General features: G+C 41.7%; 1 protein-coding gene across 2 annotated transcripts in view; it reads right to left on the bottom strand.

Annotated features, from left to right (window-relative positions):
* XPO4 (exportin 4) overlaps positions 1 to 24,067 on the bottom strand; it is an 86,325-nt gene that overhangs the window by 21,275 nt on the left and 40,983 nt on the right. For both annotated transcript variants that reach the window (XM_068984387.1, XM_068984388.1), the window contains exons 7-9: positions 16,918 to 17,030; positions 12,527 to 12,684; positions 12,152 to 12,326 (exon numbers count right to left, since the gene is read on the bottom strand). In XM_068984387.1, coding sequence (XP_068840488.1) covers positions 12,152 to 12,326; positions 12,527 to 12,684; positions 16,918 to 17,030 — 446 coding nt within the window. The remainder of the gene's footprint in view (positions 1 to 12,151; positions 12,327 to 12,526; positions 12,685 to 16,917; positions 17,031 to 24,067) is intronic.

Raw genomic sequence — 24,067 nt, 5'->3', positions numbered from 1 at the left:
ACATCAAAAAAGATGAAGGACTACTGTCAGTAATCTTTAGGAAACTTTAAACTCACAAAATATTGGGTGAAGCTTTTCCATGGAATAACTGACTGGATGGGAATGTCGTATTTTCTTTTTGTTCTTGGAGATAGACTGTTGGCTCATAAATTGTTGAGGTTGGGAAAACTGATCGCCTAAAACTGTCTCAGATTTCACTTACACATCAGTTTTACCAACATTATTAGAGCTCAGAGAGCTGCTGTCTCTTCATTCATCTTCTGCTTAGCACTGTGAAATATCTTATTCTGAAAATTTTTCTCTTTGATACTCTGGGCAAAAAGGAAAAAATTCTGAATTTCAAATAGCATCCAATGAAATGTTAACAACAACGACATAAAAAAGATGGCATCTCAAGACCTCTTGAAAGACTGTACCATATTTTAGAAAATGCAATCAGGAAACTGAAGTCATAAAGAGTAATTATTTATTCTATTTGTGATGATTCATTTCACTATTCCACCAACCTTGTAGGTGATTCTATCATTCTTCCATTTTCTTATTCTTTTAGTCTCTTTTTTATTATAGATGGGAATTGATGAGTAATGGTGAACTACTTCCTAAGATTAAGAAATAGCAAAACACTTCAAAATATAAGAGAAATCAGATCACTAAAATTTCACAATGCATTTTAGGCTTATACTAAGATAATTACAAATGTTCTTTTTGTTCTAAGGTCTCTAATAAAGAATAAAAATAATGAAAAACTGATGGTTAAACAGAACTGTTTAAAAAGAAATCCAAAAGCTAGACTGGTGGAACAGTGAGGGTTAAAGAGTCAAATAAAACCTATTCAGACATCATCTGCTGCCATGGGATTGAGAATCCATGTCATTCACGACATGAAGCTTTGCAGGAGATCATTTTCCATCTTTATTTTTACCGAATATTCGGGAGCATTCCTCTGAGGAGCAGGTGTGCTTCCTCTTTTTCCCCCAAGAGCCTTCTAAGGACCTGGTATCTCCAGCCCCTTCTAAAGTCAGGCTTGCGGGTACAGATACTACAGCCTGATTGTTCAGACTGCTCCTTTTCTCTAGGCTTGACTTTCTGCTTTCCTCTTTCATCTAATTGCCTTCTGCAAGTTCTAAAAGATTATCTCACTCTAAACGTTCTTTTTATAAGCCATCAGAAATTTTGTATGAAACAAAGAGCATTATGAAAAAATACAAGAACCTCTGTTATAGTTTTAATGACTAAGTTCTTTCTCTCTAGGACACATCCACTGTTACATGCTGCCTAATTCATGAAAGGGCAGCTGTGAAGGAAAACCTTACAGAGAACAAGACACCATTTGAGGGGTTACCTGAAAATGAAGCTGATTAAACAATGTCTGTCCAACAGGGGAGTCACTTGTGATTTGTGCATGAGAGTGTTTGCTGCAGCATTACTGAAAACAGTACAAACTAATTCACTGAATCATTCCTCTAAGGTTTTGCATTAAAAACGATTTCTAACTCCAATTAATGACATGAGATGCTGATTATATAAAGGTATTATATAGGTCTGGATGTGAATCAACAGATGCCAATAAAGTGATAAATGTTGGAATGTTGGAGAATTTTAATTTTATGTACTATCTGAATTACTTTTACCAATGACCATATACCATTTTCACATTAAAACTGGATTCTGAAATAACAGTAAGAACAAAATTATAAGAAATAGGCAGGTTTCATTCTAATAAATCTATTATTAGGGGAAAAAAAAAGTATCTTCATATTTGGATCAAGGCAAAAAGGAAACCTGAATACTCCCATAACTAACTGTTCAGATTTTTTTAGTTTAAATTCTTCCCCCAAATAAAATACCAGCTTAGTAAACTTACAGGTGAGATCTACCAAACTAGCAAAAAACAAACAAAAAAACCCCCCAATCTTACAGAGACTGATCCAGAGAAGAGGAAACAAGAATGAGAAAGACATAACTCAGGAAGTGATGTTACCTTGACACCAAACAAACCCAGCCATTCACAAAAGGCCATGACACATGGTTGAGCTGGGTTCAACTCAGAAATGCAAGGGCAACTTTAACAAAAGAAAAATCTACAGAACCAACTGATCACACTAACAGATCAAGTAGAAACACAATTAATGATATTCAATACTCAACCATGTTTTAAAAATCTATTAGTGGGACTTCCCTGGTAGTTCGGTGGTTAAGAATCCATCTTCCAATGCCGAGGATACAGGTTCCATCCCTGGTCAAGGAACTAAGATCTCACCTGCCTCAGGGCAACTATGCCCGCACGCTGCAACTAGAGAGGCCCCCATGCAAGTAGAGAAAGACCACATATCACAATGAAGACCCAAGAATCAAAATTTAAAAACAAACAAAAAGCCTATTACTCATTCTGATAAAGGAGAGCTCAAAAACAGTTAGCAAACATTACTCCGAATGATGAACCAGAAAAGATGTCTTCTACTACCATTTGATTCAACACTGCACCATAAGAAATGAACCATACACTAAGCGTCAGAAATACAAATGGTGAAGACTGAAAAAAGCAAGACTGTCATTATTCAGATGACACAACTGTCCGCAGAGGAAAATCATTAGAATCAATAAGAATTCTGAAAGGTCAGTAAATATCAGATCAACATACAAACGCCAACTTCAATTCTCCATGCCAGCAGCAATCTCAAAAATGATACAGAAGACACTATTTACAACAGCAACAAGAATGAAAGGCACTAAAGGAAAACTTATTCCTTATTGAAAGGTAATAAATTATACCTTAATTAATATAGAGAAATACCACATTTATGGGCAGAATTAATACAGTAGAGATGTCCACTTTTCACTAAAGAATCACTATAATTCTAAGCACAATCCAACTTGAAAAACTGACACAATTTTTACAGAAAATAAAAAAGCTAACACAGTCAAGATTCCTCCTGAAAATCCAGGGTGCAGCGGGAACTGACATCACCTTAAAACAAAACACAGGTGCAAAAACAGAGTAGCTGACCAATGGAAGTGGTTAGAGCTCAAGAAAGTTCAACTAGTATGTGAACAGTAGATAGTAACAGTCTTACAAATCATTAGGAAAGGAAGGGCTATTTGATGCACGTTGCTGGCAGCAGAGGAAAACAGCAACAAAACAAAAAGACAATCTAACAAATGGGGAAAAGATATTTGCAAACCATATATTTGATAGAAGGTTAATATCCAAAATATATAAGAAACTCTTGCAATCCAACAGCAAAAAAAAAAAAAAAAAAACAGATGAAAGAAACAGCTTAAGAATCTGATTGAGGCTGGGAGATTAAGATGGTGGAAGAGGACTTGAAGCTCATCTCCCCCTATAAATTCATTTAGACTGCATCTATATAAGGTGCTCTCACCCTGGGGTCCCCCTTCACCAGCTGGGGGAGCGGCAAGGAATGCGGCTGGCAGGACAGAGAGATGTGCACACAGGGTCCTGGTCACCACCTGCTGTCTCCAGCCTTAGTGTAGACAGACCTGGGGTGAGCACAGGGCGGGCTGTGTGGAGACAGGCCAAAGAGGCTGGAGTGTGGTCGGAGCCACAATCAGGGGTGTGGGGTGTGTGCAGGGCCCTGAGCCTGGGTTCACCTCGGGAGCCCCCCATCAGTGCAGAGCAGCCTCAGAAACTAATGAGTGGGCTCTGCGGCAGGACACAAGAGGGAAACACTGCATTAATGAAACGTCAGAAGGAGAAAGTTAAAAAAAAAAAATCCCCTTTAAAATCAAATACAAAAATATAAAATACTTATGAATAAACCTGACCAAGGAAGTGAAAGACAACAAGGAGGTGTTGACAACTATAAAAAGATGATAAAGACATATATCTGAAAAAGACAAATGTGTTCATAGCAGCAGTATTCACAATAGCCAAGACATGGAAGGAACCTAAATGTCCATCGACAGATGAATGGATAAAGACGTGGTACAGATGTACAATGGAATATTACTCAGCCAGTAATATTCTCAGTTGGGTTGAGGGCTCACCCGTGGGCATTTTGTTATTGTTTATTTTTCATCTGTATTGTATATGCTATAACACAGTCATGGATGCTGGTTCTCAGGACTCGAGAAAGACACATAAAGAGGCCAGGTAAGCGCTGGATCTGCTTTGAGCAGCAGCAGCAGAGCAGCTGGCCATGGACCTTCAACACAAATCTAACCCAGAGCCAGCTAAGGATGGAGCAGGGGGATCAACAAGACAGTCTCCGCCCAGAGAAACATCTGCGGCCTGTCAATATACTTCACCAAGCATGTGCTTTGCAGACATCATTTGTTAAGTCTTAACACAGTTTATCTTGCCAAAATAAACAGACCGGTAACATATCTTAAGAGGAATAGCATCCTCTGAGCCCACATCTCAGAAGGAAGAAGCAATGTTTCACATTGTTCCTCAGCACATATGTGATGCACGCTTACCGTGTTTAATCTGAAATTCTGACACAGAGAAGTACAAAAAAACTGTCAAAGCCTTAGTCAGAAGCTGTTCACTCTTGGAAGAGCGTTCCACAGTCCCTTGCACAAAGCCCTGACGTGAGACAAACCAGGATCACATCGGACGCTCAGCCCCCTCCCTGAAGCAGATCTAAAATAAGCACTGCAAGCTTCCCAGAGCCTTCTGTTCCACTTGGAAACCAGCACAAGTGACTCATCAGGCAAAGTGTGAGAAATCTGGCTGATGACAATTGGCAGCTAAATCTTTCAGTCTAATCAGAGAACTGAAACCCGGCCCAGCACTTTCTCCTAATGCTTTGGCCCTGCTCCACTGCCCCTCTGGCCAGCACCCAGCAGCCAAGCCAGAGCACGTGCCCAGAGCTGACGAAGGGACCAAGCTGGACACTGCTCGTGCCCGGGGGCCCTTGGGCCCACCGCCAGCAGAGCTCTAGAGAGGCCCTGGAGCTTAGGGGGGCACTTGACCCCACTCACTTCGTCTGGGAACAGAGGGTGGAGAACGTAATTAAAATAGGATATCAGCACTGACACGTCAACACCCATAATTAACTTGCGAGTGTACAGAGGGGTGAACTTGCAGCTCTCCAGCCTCAGGAAAACAGTCTGCTTTTGTATCTGGTAACTATTTGAACCTACTCATGGATCACAGCCTTGTCATAGCAAAGGGGCTTGGATAACCCAGTGAAGCCAGGAGCCATGCCATGCAGAGCCACACATGATGGACGGGTCACCGTGGAGAATTCTGACAAGACGTGGTCCACTGCAGGAGGGAATGGCAAATCACTCCAGTATTCTTGCTGCAAGAACCCCACGAACAGTATGAAAAGGCAAAAAGATATGACACCAGAAGGTGAGCTCCCCCTGGTCAGAAGGTGTCCAATGTGCTATAGGGGAAGGGCAGAGGGCAATTACTAATAGCTCCAGAAAGAATGAAGAGGCTGTGCCACAGTGCAAATGGCACTCAGCTGTGGCTGTCTGGTAGGGAAAGTAAAGTCCAGTGCTGTAAAGAACAATATCACATGGGAACCTGGAATGTTAGGTTCAGGAATCAAGGTAAACTGGACAGGATCAAGCAGGAGATGGCAAGAGTAAACATCAACATCTTAGAATCAGTGAACTAAAATGGATGGAAATGAGTGAATTTAATTCAGATGACCACTATATCTACTACTGTGGGCAAAAATCCCTTAGAAGAAATGGAGTAGTCCTCAAACAGAAGAGTCTGAAATGCAGTACCTGTGTGCAATCTCAAAAAATGACAGAATGATCTCAGCTTGTTTTCAAGGCAAACCATTCAATATCACAGTAATTCAAATATGCCCTAAACACTATCCTGTATGATTGTACAGTGGAAGTGACAAATAGATTCAAGGGATTAGATCTGATAGAGTGCCTGAAAAACTATGGACAGAGGTTTGTGACATTGTACAGGAGGCAGTGATCAAGACCATCCCCAAGAAAAAGAAATGCAAAAAGGCAAAATGGTTGTTTGAGGAGGCCTTATGAATTCCTGAAAGAAGAGAAGTGAAAGGCAAAGAAGATAAACCCAACTGAATGCAGAGTTCCAGAGAACAGCAAGGAGAGATAAAGCCTTCTTAAGTGAACAAGCAAAGAAATAGAGGAAAACAATAGAATGGGAAAGACTAGAGATCTCCTCAAGAAAATTGGAGATACCAAGGGAACATTTCATGTAAAGATGGGCACAATAAAGGACAGAAATGGTATGGACCTAACAGAAGCAGAAGATACTAAGAAGATGTGGCAAGAATACACAGAAGAACTGCACAAAAAAGATCTTAATGACCCAGATAACCTCAATATCACTCACCTAGAGCCAGAATGCTGGAGTATTAAGTCAAGTGGGCCTTAGGAAGCGTCACTATGAACAAAGCTAGTGGAGGTGATGGAATTCCAGCTGAGCTATTTCAAATCCTAAAAGTTGATGCTACTAAGAGTGCTGCACTCAATATGCCAGCACATTTGGAAAACTCACCAGTGGCCACAGGACTGGAAAAGGTCAGTTTTCATTCCAATCCCAAAGAAAGGCAATGCCAAAGAATGTTCAAATTCCATACAACTGCACTCATTTCACATGATAGCAAGATTATGCTCAAAATTCTCCAAGCAAGGCTTCAGCAGGACATGAACCAAGAACTTCCACACGTACAAGTTGGATTTAGAAAAGACAGAGGAACCAGTGGATGTTGATAAAATTGACAACGTCCACTGGATCACAGAAAAAGAAAGGGAATTCCAAAAAATATGTACTTTTGCTTCATTGACTTCACTAAAGCCTTTGACTGTGTGGATCACAACAAACTGTGAAAAATTCTTAAGAGATGGAATATCCGACCACCTGACCTGCCTCCTGAGAAATCTGTATATAGGTCAAGAAGCAAGTTAGAGCTGGACATGGAACAACAGACTGGTTCCAAATCGGGAAAAGAGTTCGTCAAGGCTGTGTACTGTCAGCCTACTTATTTAACTTATATATGCAGGGTACATTGTGCAAAATGTCCAGCTGAATGAATCACAAGCTGGAATCAAGACTGCCTGGAGAAATACCAACAACCTCAGATATGCAGATGACACCACCCTAATCGCAGAAAGTGAAGAGAAACTAAAGAGCCTTTTGATGAGGGTGAAAGAGGAGACTGAAAAAGCTGGCTTAAAACTCAACATTCAAAAAACTAAGATCATGGCCTTTGGTCCCATCACTTCATGGCAAATAGAAGGGGCAAAGGTGGAAACAGTGACAGACGTTATTTTCTTGGGCTCCAAAATCACTGTGGACAGTGACTGCAGCCATGAAATTAAAAGACACTTGCTCCTTGGAAGAAAAGCTATGACCAACCTAGACAGCATATTAAAAAGCAGAGACATCACTTTGCCAACACAGGTCCGTCTAGTCAAAGCTATGGTTAACCAGTACTCAAGTACAGATGTGAGAGCTGGACCATAAAGAAGGATGAGCACCAAAGAATTGATGCTTTCAAATTGTGGTATTGGAGAAGACTCTTGAGAATCCCTTGGACTGCAAGGAGATCCAACCAGTCCATCCTAAAGGAAATCAGTCCTGAATATTCACTGGAAGGACTGATGCTGAAGCTCCAGTACTTTGGCCACCTGATGCGAAGAACTGACTCACTGGAAAAGACCCTGATGCTGGAAAAGATTGTGGGTAGGAGGAGAAGGGGACGATAGAGGATGAGACGGCTAGATGGCATCACTGACTCATGTCAATGGACATGAGTTTAAGCAAACTCTGGGAGATAGTGAAGGACAGGGAAGGCTGGCACGCTGCCGTCCTTAGGGTCAAAAAGTGTCTGAGACACAACTTAGCAACTGAACAACAACAAGAACCACTTGGACACATACAAATAGTGGTTAATTTTGTTTATGAAAACACTGCCAAATGAAGTTTGGGGAAGAAAAGTTTCAGTATGTGAATCTGGTCTCCTTTTAACATGCATGTGAATTTCAGATTAAAATCTAGCATTACTATACAATTCCAACTATATGACATTTAAAGGCCACACTTTGGAGACAAGGAAAGATCCCTGGTTGTCATGGAGGGGTGGGCTGGGGGCAGTAAGACTCCTGTGTGAAACCATAATGGCGGATGCACTCATCACACATATCCACACCCATGACCCATGTAACAGAGTGAGCCCCAACAAAGACGTGGGCTCGGGGTGCTGGTGAAGTCAGGGTAGGTTCATCAACTGTCACACATGCACCCTCTGGTAGGATGCTGATGGTGGGGAAGGCTGTGTGTTGGGGGCGGGGGGAATTCTCTATTTTCACTCCATTTTGCTATGAATCTAAAACTCTACTATAAAAATAAAGTATGCATGTGTGCCTAATGTCAGAGACTGTAAAAGTATACCAGATAAAACATGGTGCCAATATGGTTCTAACATTTGACTGCTACGCTGTAGGCAACTCCCACAGACCTTTTTCTACAAACAGCAAAAAATCAACGTGACAACTCCAAATCATTTTCACAAAACTGGGAAGCTCTCTCTTTGCCCGGGAGCACTGTCTTCATATATCAACGTGTGTTACCTGACTCAGTTAAGAAAAGCATTATGATCCACAGACATAACTACAGTAAGTGGCTGTGAGCCATCAGCTCTCACATGGAGCCGCACCACTAATGAAAAGCCTGCTGAACTCCTGTTTCCTGTAAACAGCCAGGGGCTGCTCTTCTGCTCTCAGGAGGACTCGGGAAGGCGAGCACGCAGAACCATCGAGGTCACAGAGGGTGGAAAGGAGCCAACAGCTCAGCCCAGCACCCTGGCAGCGCTCGTTAGCAAACACGACACAAAATCATTTGGCAGAAGTAACTTGTGCAATATAAACCGTGCTTATGACAACAGGGGGAAACTCCAGGTAGGTGGAAGGGGTAAAGGCCCCAGCGATATACTGTAGTATCTGCATGGCTGGCACACAGCTGTTCATCTTATTATTCTTCACAATGTTTATACATACACACACACACACATATAAAGTTTTTACTTGACATGAACAAAATACTTCACAATAAGTTTAAATTTTATATGCACTGCCATAACCCACAAGTCCAATGACAGATGATACATGTCTAATACATGTTATCAGATAATATATAGTGTAAAATAGCAAGCAAGGACATACAAAAGATTAAAGATGGAAAGAACTAAAACAGTCTGTGCTGTTGCTCATCTGCTATATTCTTTCTGGTATGCATGCATGCTAAGTCACTTCAGTTGTGTCTCTGTGACTATTTTTTGTGACTCTACAGACTACAGTCCGCCAGGATCCTCAGTCCATGGGATCTCCACGCAAGAATACTGGAGTGGGTTGCCGTTTCTGCCTCCAGGGGATCTTCCCAACTCCAGTGTCTCTTATGTTTCAGGCACTGGTAGCTGGGTTCTTTAGGTTCTTCACTACTAGCGCCACCTGGAAAGCCCCTTTCTGAGTGTAGCATCATATGAAGCAAAAATCTCAACATAGAGAAAATACCCAGAAATGTTACAAATAAAAAGTCATGATCTCTGCATTTTAAAAATAATTTAGGGACTTCCCTGGTGGTCCAGTGGCTAAGACTCCACACTCCCAATGCAGGGGGCCCGGGTTCAGTCCCTGGTTGGGGAACTAGATCCCTCAAGCTGCAACTAAAGATCCTGTGAGCTGCAACTAAGTCCAGGTGCAGCCAAATAAATATTAAAAAAAAAAAAAAAAAGAATTTAGAGAAGTCTCTGAATGTCAAATGCAATAGAAATGAATTCATTCTCTTGTTTTTCTAGCCAGTCCTTACAGCACAGAATTAATTTGACTCAGAGCACCCATGCATATGACAGTATTCCTAGCCTCTGAATAAATAGTCTAAATTATAACTTTTCAGAGAATTTTTAACGTTACACTCTTAGATTAACTTTTTCCTTTTGGAAACATATATGACTTTCCAAATTCTTAACGCTAAACAATGTATTTATCAAACACAGTGCCTGGTGAAATGTAGGCGATAGATAAACATTCACAGAACTGGACTGACCCAGCAGCCCTCCTAAGGGCCAGCGTCGCTGGGACTCGCCCACCTGCCCTGAGGTGGCCGGGCCTCCTTACTCAAGTGTTCCCTTATGAAACCCTGGCCAATAGATCTAGTTGTTCCAATGGTAGTCTTGTAAGCAGTACAACCCTTGCCAATTTGGTTGCTATGAGTCATGGAAAGCATTAGACAAATCTTTTCCCTCTGCTTTTTTCGATGGATAACCAACTGTTTCTAACACCATTTTTTAAACATCATAAACAGGTTAAAAGAAATCAATTTGTTAAAAGAAAGGAAGACAGCACAAGAAACACCCACTCTCTGCAAGTGCAGCCAGGCCCTGAGTTCCAATACTTCTGTCAAACCTTGGCAGAAACAATGTTTTCCAAGTTGTTAGTTCCCTAGGCAAAATAAATAAATGCTCAAATTCAAAATCTGCAAACCAAAAATGTTACGTATCTTTCAGCAATTCCTCTATAAGATGGTTAGAAGATTCCTCAACCCACAGACAGACACTAAAAAGCAGCTGTGTTTCTAAACGTGCTTATTCTGTTTAACCCCCAGGGTTTAGAAAAGAAAACGAGACAAGGGGGAAGGGGTAGGGGAAGGGGAGACTCAGGATGTGAAGCCCTAGTGACTCAGTATCTGTGATCACTTGAAAAGGGTTTGAGTAAAGCTTCCTTTAACTCTCCCTGTACTTCCATGCCTAGAACATCATTTTCCTCGCCCAGAAATTCAGATCTCACATGTGACGCCTGTAAATGTCTATTCCTCCATGACCCACACTTTCCAACCCACAAATGTCTTCCTGGCCTGGCTCCTTCCCCATCAAACCACGGGGCACCCACGGTGCGGACACAGCCACATCTGAGTTCTTCACGCTCTGACACCTACAAAAAGGGACACTATACACTTCCACACGTTGCCAGACCTCCCAACAAAACAGCCGTTAGGATTTCACTTGAAATTCTGTCAAATGTTCACAAATATTCTTCTTACCCTTAGAATCTTTGAAAAGGATTTACATTTCATAAAAGGAAAAATTAGCTTCAACAGTAACTACTTTGCAGGGAAAAAAATCAATTACTTCCCAAGATTAATGGAGTTATTCACAGTAACTGTTACACACGCAGCTTTGTTGTCAGAAAGTTTAGTACCTGTTTTCTAGATTAAATATAAAACTTAGAAGATATTCATTTAAAATCTATAACTAGAAACATCTCTGAGTAATGGAACTGGTCTTCATTTTAATGTAAACTAGAATTTACTAAGGTATATTATTAAACCATAGCACCAAAAATATTTTCAAGAGCATAGTCTAATCAAAATAAATAGGGTTACAATTATTTGAACCAAATTATATTTATGCAATTTTCAGGTAAGCCCAAGATTTTTAAATTCTCAAGCAATACTTAAAATTATATATAGTCACAACCATACCATAAAGCTCACAGCACCCTTTGAACTTAATCAAACAGCTTAATATTAAAATGGGCTTTCAGCATAATATTTAATATAAACATTTCACTCCATTTCCTATATTCATGTACTAAATTATCTCAACTTAAAATCTTTAGACCAGGGCTAAAGTGGCTCAGTGGTAAAGAATCTTCCTGCCAATGCAAGAGACACGGGTTTGATCTCTGATCAGGGAAAATTCCACATGCCGAAGAGCAACTAAGTCTGTGTACCACAACTCCTGAGCCTGTGGTCTAGAGCCCAGGATCCAAACAAGAGAAGCCATCGCAATGAGAAGCCCAAGCACCACAACCAGAGAGTGGTCCCCACCTGCCACAAGTGAAAAAAAGGCCCGTGTAGCCAAAAATAAATAAATAAAATTATAAAGAAATAAACAAAAGCAATTAAAAATAACTACTTAGACCAATAAGGGAAGCCTGGCATGCTGCACCCCATGGGGTCACAAAGAGTTAGACATGACTGAGCGACTGAACTGAAAGTGATTTTAATCACAAATGTTTTAAAAGCCATGTTTCCAAGCACAGATCACCAAATAATCTGCACATATAAACAAGAACACATGCCTTTAAAACGATGACTCACTGTGAGCAGTGCTCAGAAGCAGAGCAGCCCTCACTGTGAGATGGACGGAGAGACGGACACCGTGTGATAAGAGGAGCAACTTACCACTTCCTCTAGTGCAGCGCTGCGCCCAAAAGAGCAGGTGAGGTGCGTGAGGCAGTTGACGAAGGACGAGAACAGCTCTCGGGGGATGGCAGTCAGCACGTTGCGAGGGAACACGGTGATCAGGTTGCTGATGATGCTGGAGATGCCCACAGCCTCAGAGTCTTCTATCTCAATCCTACAACCCAAGGTGTGGGCACCGGCATTAAGTGGAGCAGGGGGAACTGGTTTCCACCACCCACTTGTTCCAAAGGCACGTCTCTGTGTGCTCACTCACATATAACTACTTCAGAGGGTTAAGGGGAATCACTGGTTTCTCTTCCCCTCCACCGCGAACCATGCAGGACAGCCAGGGCCGCTCCCGGCTGGGACACCTACCCGTTGATGGTGCCCAACAGGCCCTCAATGAAGTGGGCGAGGTAGTCCACCTGAGCGCCCTCATCAGGGAAGACAGGCCCGTGCAGGGACGCCAACTGTGCAAGGCACTGCAGCGAGTCCTGGGCCATGTCAGAATCCTCTCTGATCTTTCGATGTACCTGTTGGAAAGATGAGCTAATCCATAAAAATAAATTCCTCTTTTATAAGGGTCACGTTTCTATCACGCCAAATGAAGGAAGAGAAAAATTCACTGCAGCTGACTATTTCTAGAAAACTAATTTCGAAGTTAAATTTGAAAATTGCGCCTCAGTGCACTGCTTTGTTACAGGCCATGATTTTAAACGTATCAGTTAATCTTCAATGGAGGGCTACCTACAGTGTGAAAACCAGCCTATTGTGACAAAGAGAGAAACAGATGCTGGCCAGTTAGGCACACTGCTCCTTCTAAAAACAGCAAGGACGACAGTCGTCTGTATTACGCTAACTATGCCTCACCCAGGCTCCTGCTAAAGTTAGCGAAGTTCAGGCAGGAGCGTACAGATGGCACTCCGGTGGATACAGACAGTCACACTCAGAAAACCAGCGCACCCCTCCATTGCTAGGCGCACGCTCACTCAAACAACACATAAACAGTCTTCCATTAACTCTGAGATTGCCTACAAGTTGTCCAAATCTCATTTTATGCTACATCATTGCAATTAATAAATTTATTTTTTTTTAATTTTACTTAGATTCTATTTAAGTTCACTTTGAACCTCATCTAGATTTTATTTCAGTTCTGCAATACTGATCTGAAACACCTGGTATACAGCATTCCTATGAAGGTCATTAATGTTCTCAGACTTAATAACCAAAACAACCCAGGAAAATGGTTCAGAGAACTCACAGGAAACTTCTCATCTTAATCTACCACACATACTATGGCCATCTTCTACTTTCCACAAGCATTTCACTTTTCCAGCCCCCTTTCCCCTACACAAACCTCTCTGCTTTCTGAATGTCACAATGTATACATTTATTCTCCATGGGTTTCAGATTATTTCACTCTGACTATACAAATCACGTGTAAGTTATATGACGGTAGAACGTTTCCCAAGTATGCACTGGTACAGGGGTGAGACACTGAGCACTTACACACCCCCAGTTCTCAGATGGATTCCCCATCAGTCTTCAATTCCTGAGCTTCTACAGGTTCTAAGAAACTTAAAATATTAGAAACTCGCTACAAGTCACAAAATTAACTTATCTAATGACAAGTTGCCCTATCTGGTTTAGAAAAGGGGTTGGCAACCCACAGCCCATGGGCCAGACCTGGCTTCCTGCCTGCTTCTGTGTGGCCTGTGAGGAAAGAACTGTTTACCTTTGTATGTGGCTGAGAAAAACAAAACTGAAGAACGATACAGTATTTTCGGACATGTGAAAATTACACAGAACTCATGACTTAACAGCTGTCACGGAGTTTTTGCTGTGTGCTTGTCTTCAGAGGGTGGAGTAGAAGCTGCTTTGAAGAACTCACGACCTGCGAAGCCCAGCAGCTCACCTGGCCAGGCCCTCCCTGGTCCATAGCAACACAGTGTTTTTCGAAGTATCCTGAGTTTTATATAAAGTCGATTAAAAGTACGATGCACAAGTGCATGTATACACTCTACTTCAAGAACTTCTGAACACAACTATTCTTAAGTGCCTTATCTGAAGGCTGTAACTACATTTCTGTCACTGTGTTTTTTAACCTTTTCAACATTTAAATGTGACAGACAACACAGTCTGGGGCCCCAGAGGGCTGCTTCATCAGCCAAGTGGTCGCTCAACACTGGTCTAGACCTGAGGAAGCAAAAGAAATAGCCAACGTGGACCATGTCATGAAATAAAATAAATAAAATAAAATAAACCATCCTCAGAGCCTGACTTCATTGTTCAGGCTTATCTTTCCTGAAACATGAACCACATAAAGCTCATGATAAATCAACAACTGATTCTTATGGAAGATGTAGATTCCTGCCCTTCTTCCATCACACAGAGGCTCTACCATATTTGAACTACATTACACAACTTAAAACCCAAATCCAACACCTGAATAGGGGAAAGCAGAGGGATAAAGAAAGGCTAAGTCCAGCCAAAGACCCAGGCAGGTGAGTGGAGAAGCAAGACAGGAAATACAGAGTAAAGAAAGGCTCATGGTAAGACGCTGGGCTCTGCAGAGACACGGGGAATCGAAGACATCTGTGGGCCTCCAGTCGAGTGCCTGGTGAAGCACGGGACCAGAAGGCTCTGGGACTGAACACAGACAAGGAGTGGGGCGAGATGGGTGATAAGCAGAAGACAAGTACGAGGAGATCGCACACGGCTGCGAAGCTGACAGCTGAGACGGGACCACCAGTATCCACACAGCAAGCAGTGTGAAGAAGAGACAACATGGAAGATCAGAAAGGAAAAACTAAGGAGAGGGGCTTTTCCAGCACCTAAGGGAAAGGAGAAAACGGGATCAGTCGTCAACCTGCAAGGGCCAGAAGGCCATCCAGCCCCCTGAACCCAGAAGGGCCATATCCAGGTCGAGGCCATGACACAGTACGTAGAAATGCAGCAATTCAAATCTAGAGAAAAGTAACAACCTGTGGAAAAACACTGCAAAGAGGCAATAAATTCACAGAATTGAAACTTAAAAAGTAAACTTAAAAAAAAGAAGAATGAAACAAGATTAGTCACGACATTTTTCTAACAAATGACAAAATTAAAATTGTTCATAAAGTGCATACATGAAAGTAACAGGCCACAGAATACAAAACTGTTAAAATAACAAAGCAAAAGGATTAACTCTCAAGGCTGAGTGACTGCCCACGGAGGCTCCCAGCTGACAGGGGCAGCTGCTGCCGCGTCTAGACAGCTGTTCAGACCAGGAGCCGCTTCCAGCACTGCTGCAAAGTTTTCTACCTTTTCAAAAACTGTTTTCAGTCAAATGAATAATACAGAGAATTGAACTTGGATCCATCAAAACACGTTCTGCCCGCGGAGGCAGGCAAGAGAGTGTTAAAGTATAGTTACAATCACCTTTGATACTAATACTGTTTCTACCCTCTACTTCTTGGATTTACAGAAAATGCAAGGTAATACTCAGTTTGAACATTTCTACAGAAAAAGATTTTTATATACACTGAGGGACGAACAACCTTGTTCTCGCTATTTTTTAAAAAATATATACTATATGCCTACAACATTTTAAATGCTGTATAAATAGGCAACCAGTTGTAAGGCTGGTGACTAGCATTTTTAAAACATATGAACAGATAAACTATAATTAATGGTTGGGATTTAGCAAAATAGCTTATCATTTTTTAAACTGGTCTTTATCTGCACTTTTGTCCCAGTTGCTATAACTAACTAATGTGGATGTTTGCACTGTATCTGCAGACAGATCAACATACACACACTCATACACACATTCTCTCCCACACTCTATCAGAGACACACACACGTATTTTCCCTAGTTTCTGCCTATTACACTGGGGGCCCTCTTGGGCAAAGATGGGAACAGGTTCCTAACTTCTTCATTATTTAGCAAGCAATAAGCAGGACTATTTAAAGCAGGGGTCCAGCCGAAGTGAACTGCTAGTGAAGAACACTGACTTAGCCCACGGCTGGCAACAAAGTGCACTGCTCCAGAGAGCTCTTCTCATGTGGCCCAGGGTCCCCAGGACTTCCTTGATTCTGGCAGGTCATACGGTCAACACTCCTCTCAGCACACCGAGGGCAGTGCCTGCCTTCTCCACCCCCACTGCCCAACCCCTGCCTCCAACACACACACATTCTACGTGTCAGTAATATGATGGCAAAGCTGCAACCAACCAGACAAGGAGCAGAGGTGAGGCCTGGGCTAGGAGGCCAGACACCAGTGCCATCTGCAAAAATGTCAACTATGCCACTCTTCTCACTAAAGGTTCAATTTGTTTTTAAAAATGTAGCTATTTGCTCACTGAAATGTTATTTATGTTACTATGTAGTGGTCTGATATTGCTATTTTTAGGTGAATTAATAATTTATATTTTAAAGTTCTCAGTTTGAATTTTTAATATGGAAAATATAAACACTATTAGCTATAACCGACATAAACCAAAGCTCTTTGGGGTTCTCGATAATTTTTAAGAGTGTAAAGAGGTCCCAAGACCAAACACCTTGAGCCCTATGACATTAAACCCATCCTAATTACATAACATTCTTATAAACCAGCAAAAACATTTCTATATAATCTTTGTTTAAGCAGTATACTGATTAGAAGAGAAGGCTTTGGAGGAGAAAAGCAATTTGTCCTGTTTCACTTAAGAGAAATATAGATGCAGGCCTTCCCGTGGCACCCTTCTGTGGCCTCCCTGTGGGCGGGGGTGGGGGGCAGGACTTACGGTAAAGAACAGCTCCATGACCCTGCTGTCCAGGAGGGCCTCCCGCCAGGACTCCGTTGGCTTCAGGAGCACGTTCTGTGAGGACTCAAACATGGCTATATAATGTCTGCCCAGTTATCTGGGGTCAAGGTCAACCACAATAACATTCCGACTTTGTCTAAAATGTAAGCCTAAATATAACGGAGCCATCCAGAAAGAATGTAATGGAAACAGTTTAAGCCTCTTCACATATGCTACACAATTCCTGCCTGAAGCTAAGGAATAAAAGGCATTAAGTGCTGGGAAAAAAAGAATGCTACAGGAATGCAGATAACAGTTCCATTATAATTATATGTCACGCTGCAGGGATAGGCGATCTGAGTGGTGGCAACAGAAGGAAACCAATGCAAAACAGATGCCAAAACACAGGCCAAAAAAAAAAAAGAAAAATCAACTTCTGCATTTTTATCCCATCACTTCCCTCCAGGATCTTACAGCAGCTAAAATCACTTATACAAAATGCAAGTCTCATACAGTCTGCTTGGAAAAACAGCATTTTCCCCAAATACATTTTCTGGGAAACAAAAAAAGAGAACAGGAAGAGCAAATACACATGGTGCTGAAGGAGAACAAGTCCCACACATCAGCGCATTCAACTTCAGACAAAGAAGTTTTCTGTTTACACACACTCTATCTCAGACTAAAAACCAATGTTTATAGTGTTCAGGCGTTCACGGTTAGCTGCTGCACACAGAATCCTGTCCTCGCCACACAAGAGTCACCATGACACACCTGCAGATGTCTGTGAACAGAACTCACTTGGAGACACGGACAAAGCCACTGAGGATTTGAAAAAGGAGAAGGCTGTGTGGACACAGAGACAGCGCTGCACCATGTCTGCACAAGCTAAGTGCCCACAAACATATGTCAATTAGGCCACGTGCTCATCGCCCAGTGAGAAATTTCAACAGGTTATCCAAAACTACAGGTGGCAAAAATTAGACATAAGTTCAAATGCTATATTTCCATCAAAGCCCAAATCATTAAGAGAACATTACAGGCAACACTCTGGAAATGTTTTAGATTTTTGCTTAATAAATACCTAATATCACTCTGTGTCTTAAGAGCAAGGAGGGGCACTGAGAACTCCTTCAGAAGCCATTGCTTGCTTCTGAAAAGTCACCCCAGAAATGGTCTGCCTTTACGTGACTGCTGAACGAAAGTGAAACTCAAACCAGGTTCCATTCAGCTCACTTCCCCCTTCCTCTGTCTGCCCCCTTGTGGAGCTGGGAGCAGCAGGGACTCTGTACATGGTGGGGAAGACACCACCTCCTCCATGACCTCATCCTCTCACAAGGCTCCCATTTGGGGTACGGCTCCACCAGAAGGGAACACATGACTGAGCACTAGGCCTCCCCATGAGCTGTCTACAAACGGGGCTTGATCGCCCTTTAGAGAAACACACTGACGTGTCTGTGGTGGACTTATCTGATGTCTAGGACGTGCCTCACAATAATCTGGGGCTGGAAGAGCACACATGAAATAAAGCTTACAGCTGTTGAAGCTGCGTGTTCTATTTCTGTGCATCTTTGGAATTTTCCACAATAAAAGGTTGGGGCATAAAACAAGGAGGCTCAAACACATGAAATAAAGCACCTGCATAAGGCAATAAAGTTTTTGTACTTTACTAAAAATACTTCACTTACACTTTTCCAAGTTAATTTCCTTAACTTGCAATGTCCCATTTTACTAACTAAAGGCAATTTGGGGGTATATAAATGTTCAATAATGAAAAATATTAATACTTACACTGAGTACTATGTTGAGCAAAGATGCACAAAAACATTACAACAATTTCGTTTTATTTTTTTAAGGAGTCACAATCTGACATTAAAATGGTAATAAACTGTTATCTGTTGGATATCCAAATCTAATACACAAAATATCTGTGTATAATCACTACATACTTTCAATGAGGAAAATAACAGAACTTAATATGCTATATGCTCACTAAGATGTCAAGATTCTACTTCACATCAGGGGAGTTGTGCGACAGACACTGAGCCTTGATAGAATGGTCAGGCCACTTGCCCTGGGTTTTATTCATGCAGCCGCCCAGGCAGCGCGAACGCATGCGGCTCTCAGCTGAGGAGTAATGGAGGCCCCTGGAAGGCCCAGCACAGAGTGGGGGTGCTGGGGGCGGACACAAAGAGGGCGTTTATGGACTCTGCTAGCCCTGGACACATGGAAAAGCTCACTTCAGCCTGCCAGTTATAAAACAGCAAGGGCTTCATCCAGGTCCTTTGGTAAGTCAGAGGTGATAACATCAAAAATAGGTATTACAAAAGGAAACAAGACCTAGACCAAGGCACTTGTTCAAGACTCTTTCCTGTCTTTCATTCAATTACAAAGAGCATATGCTCCATAAATACTTGCAGACAGCAGTTACTCATATTAAGAGGAAATAGGTAAAAGTTTGAGAGAGGGCTTTTTTCCAGATATGAAATAGAATTACATGCAATGGCTCACCTAAACATCAGGTGCAAAATAATCCTCAAATCTTTTACTTCCAGTGTTAGCTGCTCTTGATCTTGGCTGGTTTTAAACACACTGATTCCTGTGCCCAGTCTCTATGGGAAAATGTCCTTAAAAAGTTGACAACCAGGCTGGTTTTAGAATCATCATTCCTTACATGCTGTCCACAGCACAAGAAGACCTCAGACTTTAATATCTGGCACCATCAGAAAATATGTTTCCCCAACAAGTATTTTAAAGTTCCAGGTGAGTTTTGTTTGCTAACTCCAAACATGGAAAGGCTCTTTATCTCTGGCATGACGCCTGCCTTCTGCTGAGAAAGCTCACTGGTAACATGTCTGGCCAAGAGGCACGCTGACTGTTCCCCGAGGAGTCACTCTAGACCTTGCATACTAACCCACCTTCTCTCTACTGCTCAGCTGAGCACCACCACCTAACACCAGTAAGAGTGAACATGTGCTCCAGTTTGTACAATAGGACACAATTGTATGACTCAGTTATAAATAACATCTCTACTAAAATAACATAATTATCCTCAGACACATTTTAATATGAACTTAAAACATAAAAACAACAAAATGAAACAGATTTTTAAACACATTGTTCTAACAAGAAACACATGTTCTTAGCACACTGTCCTGTGAAATGGCTGGAGTTGCTGCCTATGAAAGGAGAGAATAGGGACCCCTGTGCTGCCTGAAATATTGCTATTAACAACATGTGCTAACACCATGGTTCAACTAAAAAGCCAGTTAGAAGCGTATCACAGCATGAACACAACCAGTCACCCGGAGATCTGGACTGTAAGTAACTGCAGACTGAAAATAATGTAGAGAATTAAGGTAATTCAACTTTTGATTTGGTATTACCAGTTACTTATGTCTGTATCTATGTATAAGTGACCCCAAAATACACTTCTCTCAGATAATTCTTAATGTAGAATAGTTTAAAAACAAAAGGAGAAGACCATCACTGAAGTTCAGAAATCTAGCACTTTTCCTCTTAAGAAAATAATTTTAAATGATTTAAAATTTAAATGAAGTAGTATTTCTCCTTCTTTTCAGGTTTTGTACCTTTGTTTTTCCTCTTCTGTGACCATCACACCCCTTCTTTCCATGATTCCAAAATCTTTACCTTTTTCAAGTTTTTGTTTAATAACTTGTGATTCTCTTCAAACCTAGTCTATGATACACAAATGGTAATTACACTTTTCTTTTCCTGACAGACAAAAGTAAGTTTTCCCAAAAAACTATTACACGAAGCAAGTCTCTTAACAGTTTTAGCAAAACAACAGGTTCCTATTAAAAGTTGCAAAAGTCTCAGTTTACGGCGCTACTTTAACAGCTGTGTCATAATATCAACATGATATTGCTTTATCTTTTTATCTAAATACATTATCAATAAAGAGAAGTCTAACAATGAAGTGATCATTTACTAAATGATCTTTTATTATATACCTGTCATATTTTAGGAGACATACGAGTCAATCTGGTGATTAATAACATTAAATAGCAATCGTTTACCAAAATTCAAATCAGATTTTAAACCAAGAATTTTCTGGGGCTATAGCTTTACGTATTTTTTAAAAATAAATACTAAACTCAAGTAATTCATATTTTGTACCAAAACCATTAATTTGTGATCAAATAAAATTCAACCCACATGACAGCCACAGGGAGCTGCTTTCAGCTTTTAATAATCTCACATTTAAAAAAAAAATCTGTCATCGTGTCAATGTCACTTCACCTTCCCGTGTTTTCACCAACTTCGCGAACAGAAGCTACAGTACATGGAGTCCCGTGTCCCTGGACACACTACAAGCCCCTCTTCGAGCAAGGCTGCAATGCTGAAGTGGAAACCCAGTGTCTTCCAAGCTCTGCACTCTCAGTCCCCTGGAAATTGGTCACAGCTGGAGGCTAATTGCACGCACGGTGTAGAATTAACTCTCCGGCTCCTGGCCTTCCTCCCGTGGAGAGTTTACAGAGCTCTAAAGCTCTCCTCGGGTGAAGCTCGCCCGTCCAAGCAACCAGAGGCACCAGCACCTGGCCTGCCCTGGGACCGCGGGCCAGAGCCTCACACACGGAAGAGCCAGGAGCACAGGCTGCCCACACCAGCCACAACTGTCAGTGGATAAACCAGCCAAGTCTTCTGTCTCAACCACACAGTGTGACCCGTAAGTACAGGCTCTTAACACAAAGGGAAGGTCACCTTGGAAACACACAAGCAAATGAGGTCCTGTTCATCTGCGGACCCCTTGGACTCCTTCTGCACAGAATCACCACGCAGTGGGGCCAACAGCAAAGCAACAACTCCACAGCTCACACCACAGCGACAAGTCACCCTCCAACAAATGTGGAAAGCCTAGAGTCTCAGTGGCCTGGCCTTGCAGGCACTTCATAGCACAGGGAGCCCTTGCAGCAACCTCATGCACATCTATCTTACAGAAGGAATACCTTAACTCTCCCAACGCCCCACACCCTTTGTCCCACCTCATTAGTAAAATGAAAAATTTCAGAAGCAAGGGGAAGCCCAGTTTTTCTCCTGACATATTTAATCTCCATTAGTGCTACTTTTTCTAACAAAAACTGCTATTTCTGGCACAGCACAGAACCATGGAGCCCAGTCTCACACAGCACTTAGTCCAAGGAACCAAAGTCCTTTGAAATAAAGGAGAACTGACCTCACCTGAAAGTCTTCCAAAGCCTTGCCTCCAAATAGCAACGTCGGCTTTACTGGAAATCCTAGAGTAGGGGAAGCTTCTGTACCCCGTTACTATCTTATGATCCAGTTAGCTTCCCCAAGAGCTTGAGCTGAAAAATTTTACCAAAACCAAATCGGATCCACAAAAATAGAATACCAATAAAAGGCAGTGTAACCAAACTAAAAAAAGAATGACTACTTATGCCAACATACCACACATACCTGCCAAGCATTCTTATTACAAAACGACATTGTCATCTCAGATGAGCGTTGCCAACCCCTGAGCGTTTATGGACGCTAGGTGAGCTGACGGCTAAACAGTGTCAGCAGCACAGACAGACACCCGAGGCCCGAGCGACGACTGCTGAGCTGCCCGCTCAGTGAGCAGGACGCACGCACATGTCAGGCATGTCACCGCACGCTGGACACTGCACGGAGCTGACCACCCAGCAGCAGGACACAGCCGCGCTTCCCTGTGCTCCCAGACAGGCAGCAGACAGGCGCTGCTCAACGTGCTAACGAAAGGAACGTGATACCTGAGAAGTGGGCCAATGGGAGAAAAGCACACACAATGTGCACGTCAAAAGCCACAGCAAAGCAAACGTGGCATGGCCGGGGCGTGGGATGGAGGGACAGTCAGGAGGCAAAGAACTCCACATGCAGAGGCCCAGGGCAGAAGGAGGTGGGGCCCACAGGGGCAGCGCATGCTTTTCAATGGGGGTGGAGGTAAGACAGAGGACCCAGGACAAGGATGCTCCCTTTAGACAATAATAATCTGCAAAGACAAAAGCAGGTAGATTTCACCTCAGATCTTTAAAGACAGAGCCCAGAGTGGCTGTCTGTGACATCTGCCAAACTGCAGGAGCTACAGGCCTTGCACCCCCAGGCCTGGAGTGAGTTCACCTCCATAAACCACTTCTGTGCATATGAAACCTACATGTAAATCCTTAAAAAAAAAAAACAACAAAACAGTTTGCAGAAGACATGTACACAAAAAATCCAAAACCAATCCACTAAAAATACTATTTGAGCTACTAAGCAGGTTCAACAACATTACATGGCATAAGATCAATAAACAAAAACCTGTATTTCTATATACCAGCAATAAACAGAAAAATAAATTTAAAATCAGCTGTTTGTAATTGAATTTAAAAATTAAATACTCAGAAAAAATTTAACAAAAAAAGTATAAACTTCTACTCTGAAAACTATTAAAAGAGTTGAAAGAAAAAGAGATCTAAAAAGTGGAAAGACATCCCACGTACATAGATTTGAAAACTTAATATTTTGCCACTTGTTTAACATGGCAACTCTCCTCAAACGGATCTACAGATTTAACATAATTCCTATCAAAATCCAAGCATGCTTTTTTGAAGAAATTGATAAAATGACCCTAAGCTCCAAATGGTTACAAAAAATGACAGAGAAGACAAAATAATCTTGAAATACACTATTACATTTACAGTCAGGTGATTTTACACATGGAGACAAAAGCAATTCACCTGGGGAAAAAAAGTACCTTTACAATAAACTATGCAGGAACAATAGGATATTACATGTAAAATCCCATTATACCTTATATTAAGACCTCATGCATGACACACACATGACCTACACACAAGGGCTGAAACTATAAAACTCTTAGAACAAAATAAAGGATTGAATCTTTGTGATCTTTAGAACAAAGAACTGACACAACTCAACTTACTATAAATCTACAATAATCAAGACAATATGGTTTTGGAGAAAGAACAAATAGATCAATGGCACAGAACAGAGAAACCAGAAATAGACCTACAGACACGTAGTCAAATGATCTTTGAAGGAGAAGACTAATACAATGAAGCAAAAAAAGTCTTCCACAAAGGCTGAAATTACTGGATATTCATATACCAAAAAAAACAGAATCAAGACACAGACCATATACTTTTCACAA

This window comes from Capricornis sumatraensis, chromosome 12, assembly GCF_032405125.1.
Source record: "Capricornis sumatraensis isolate serow.1 chromosome 12, serow.2, whole genome shotgun sequence".
NCBI classification, from domain to species: domain Eukaryota; kingdom Metazoa; phylum Chordata; class Mammalia; order Artiodactyla; family Bovidae; genus Capricornis; species Capricornis sumatraensis.
The sequence above is the reverse complement of the archived record's forward strand: the minus strand, read 5'-3'. Positions and strand labels throughout refer to the sequence as shown.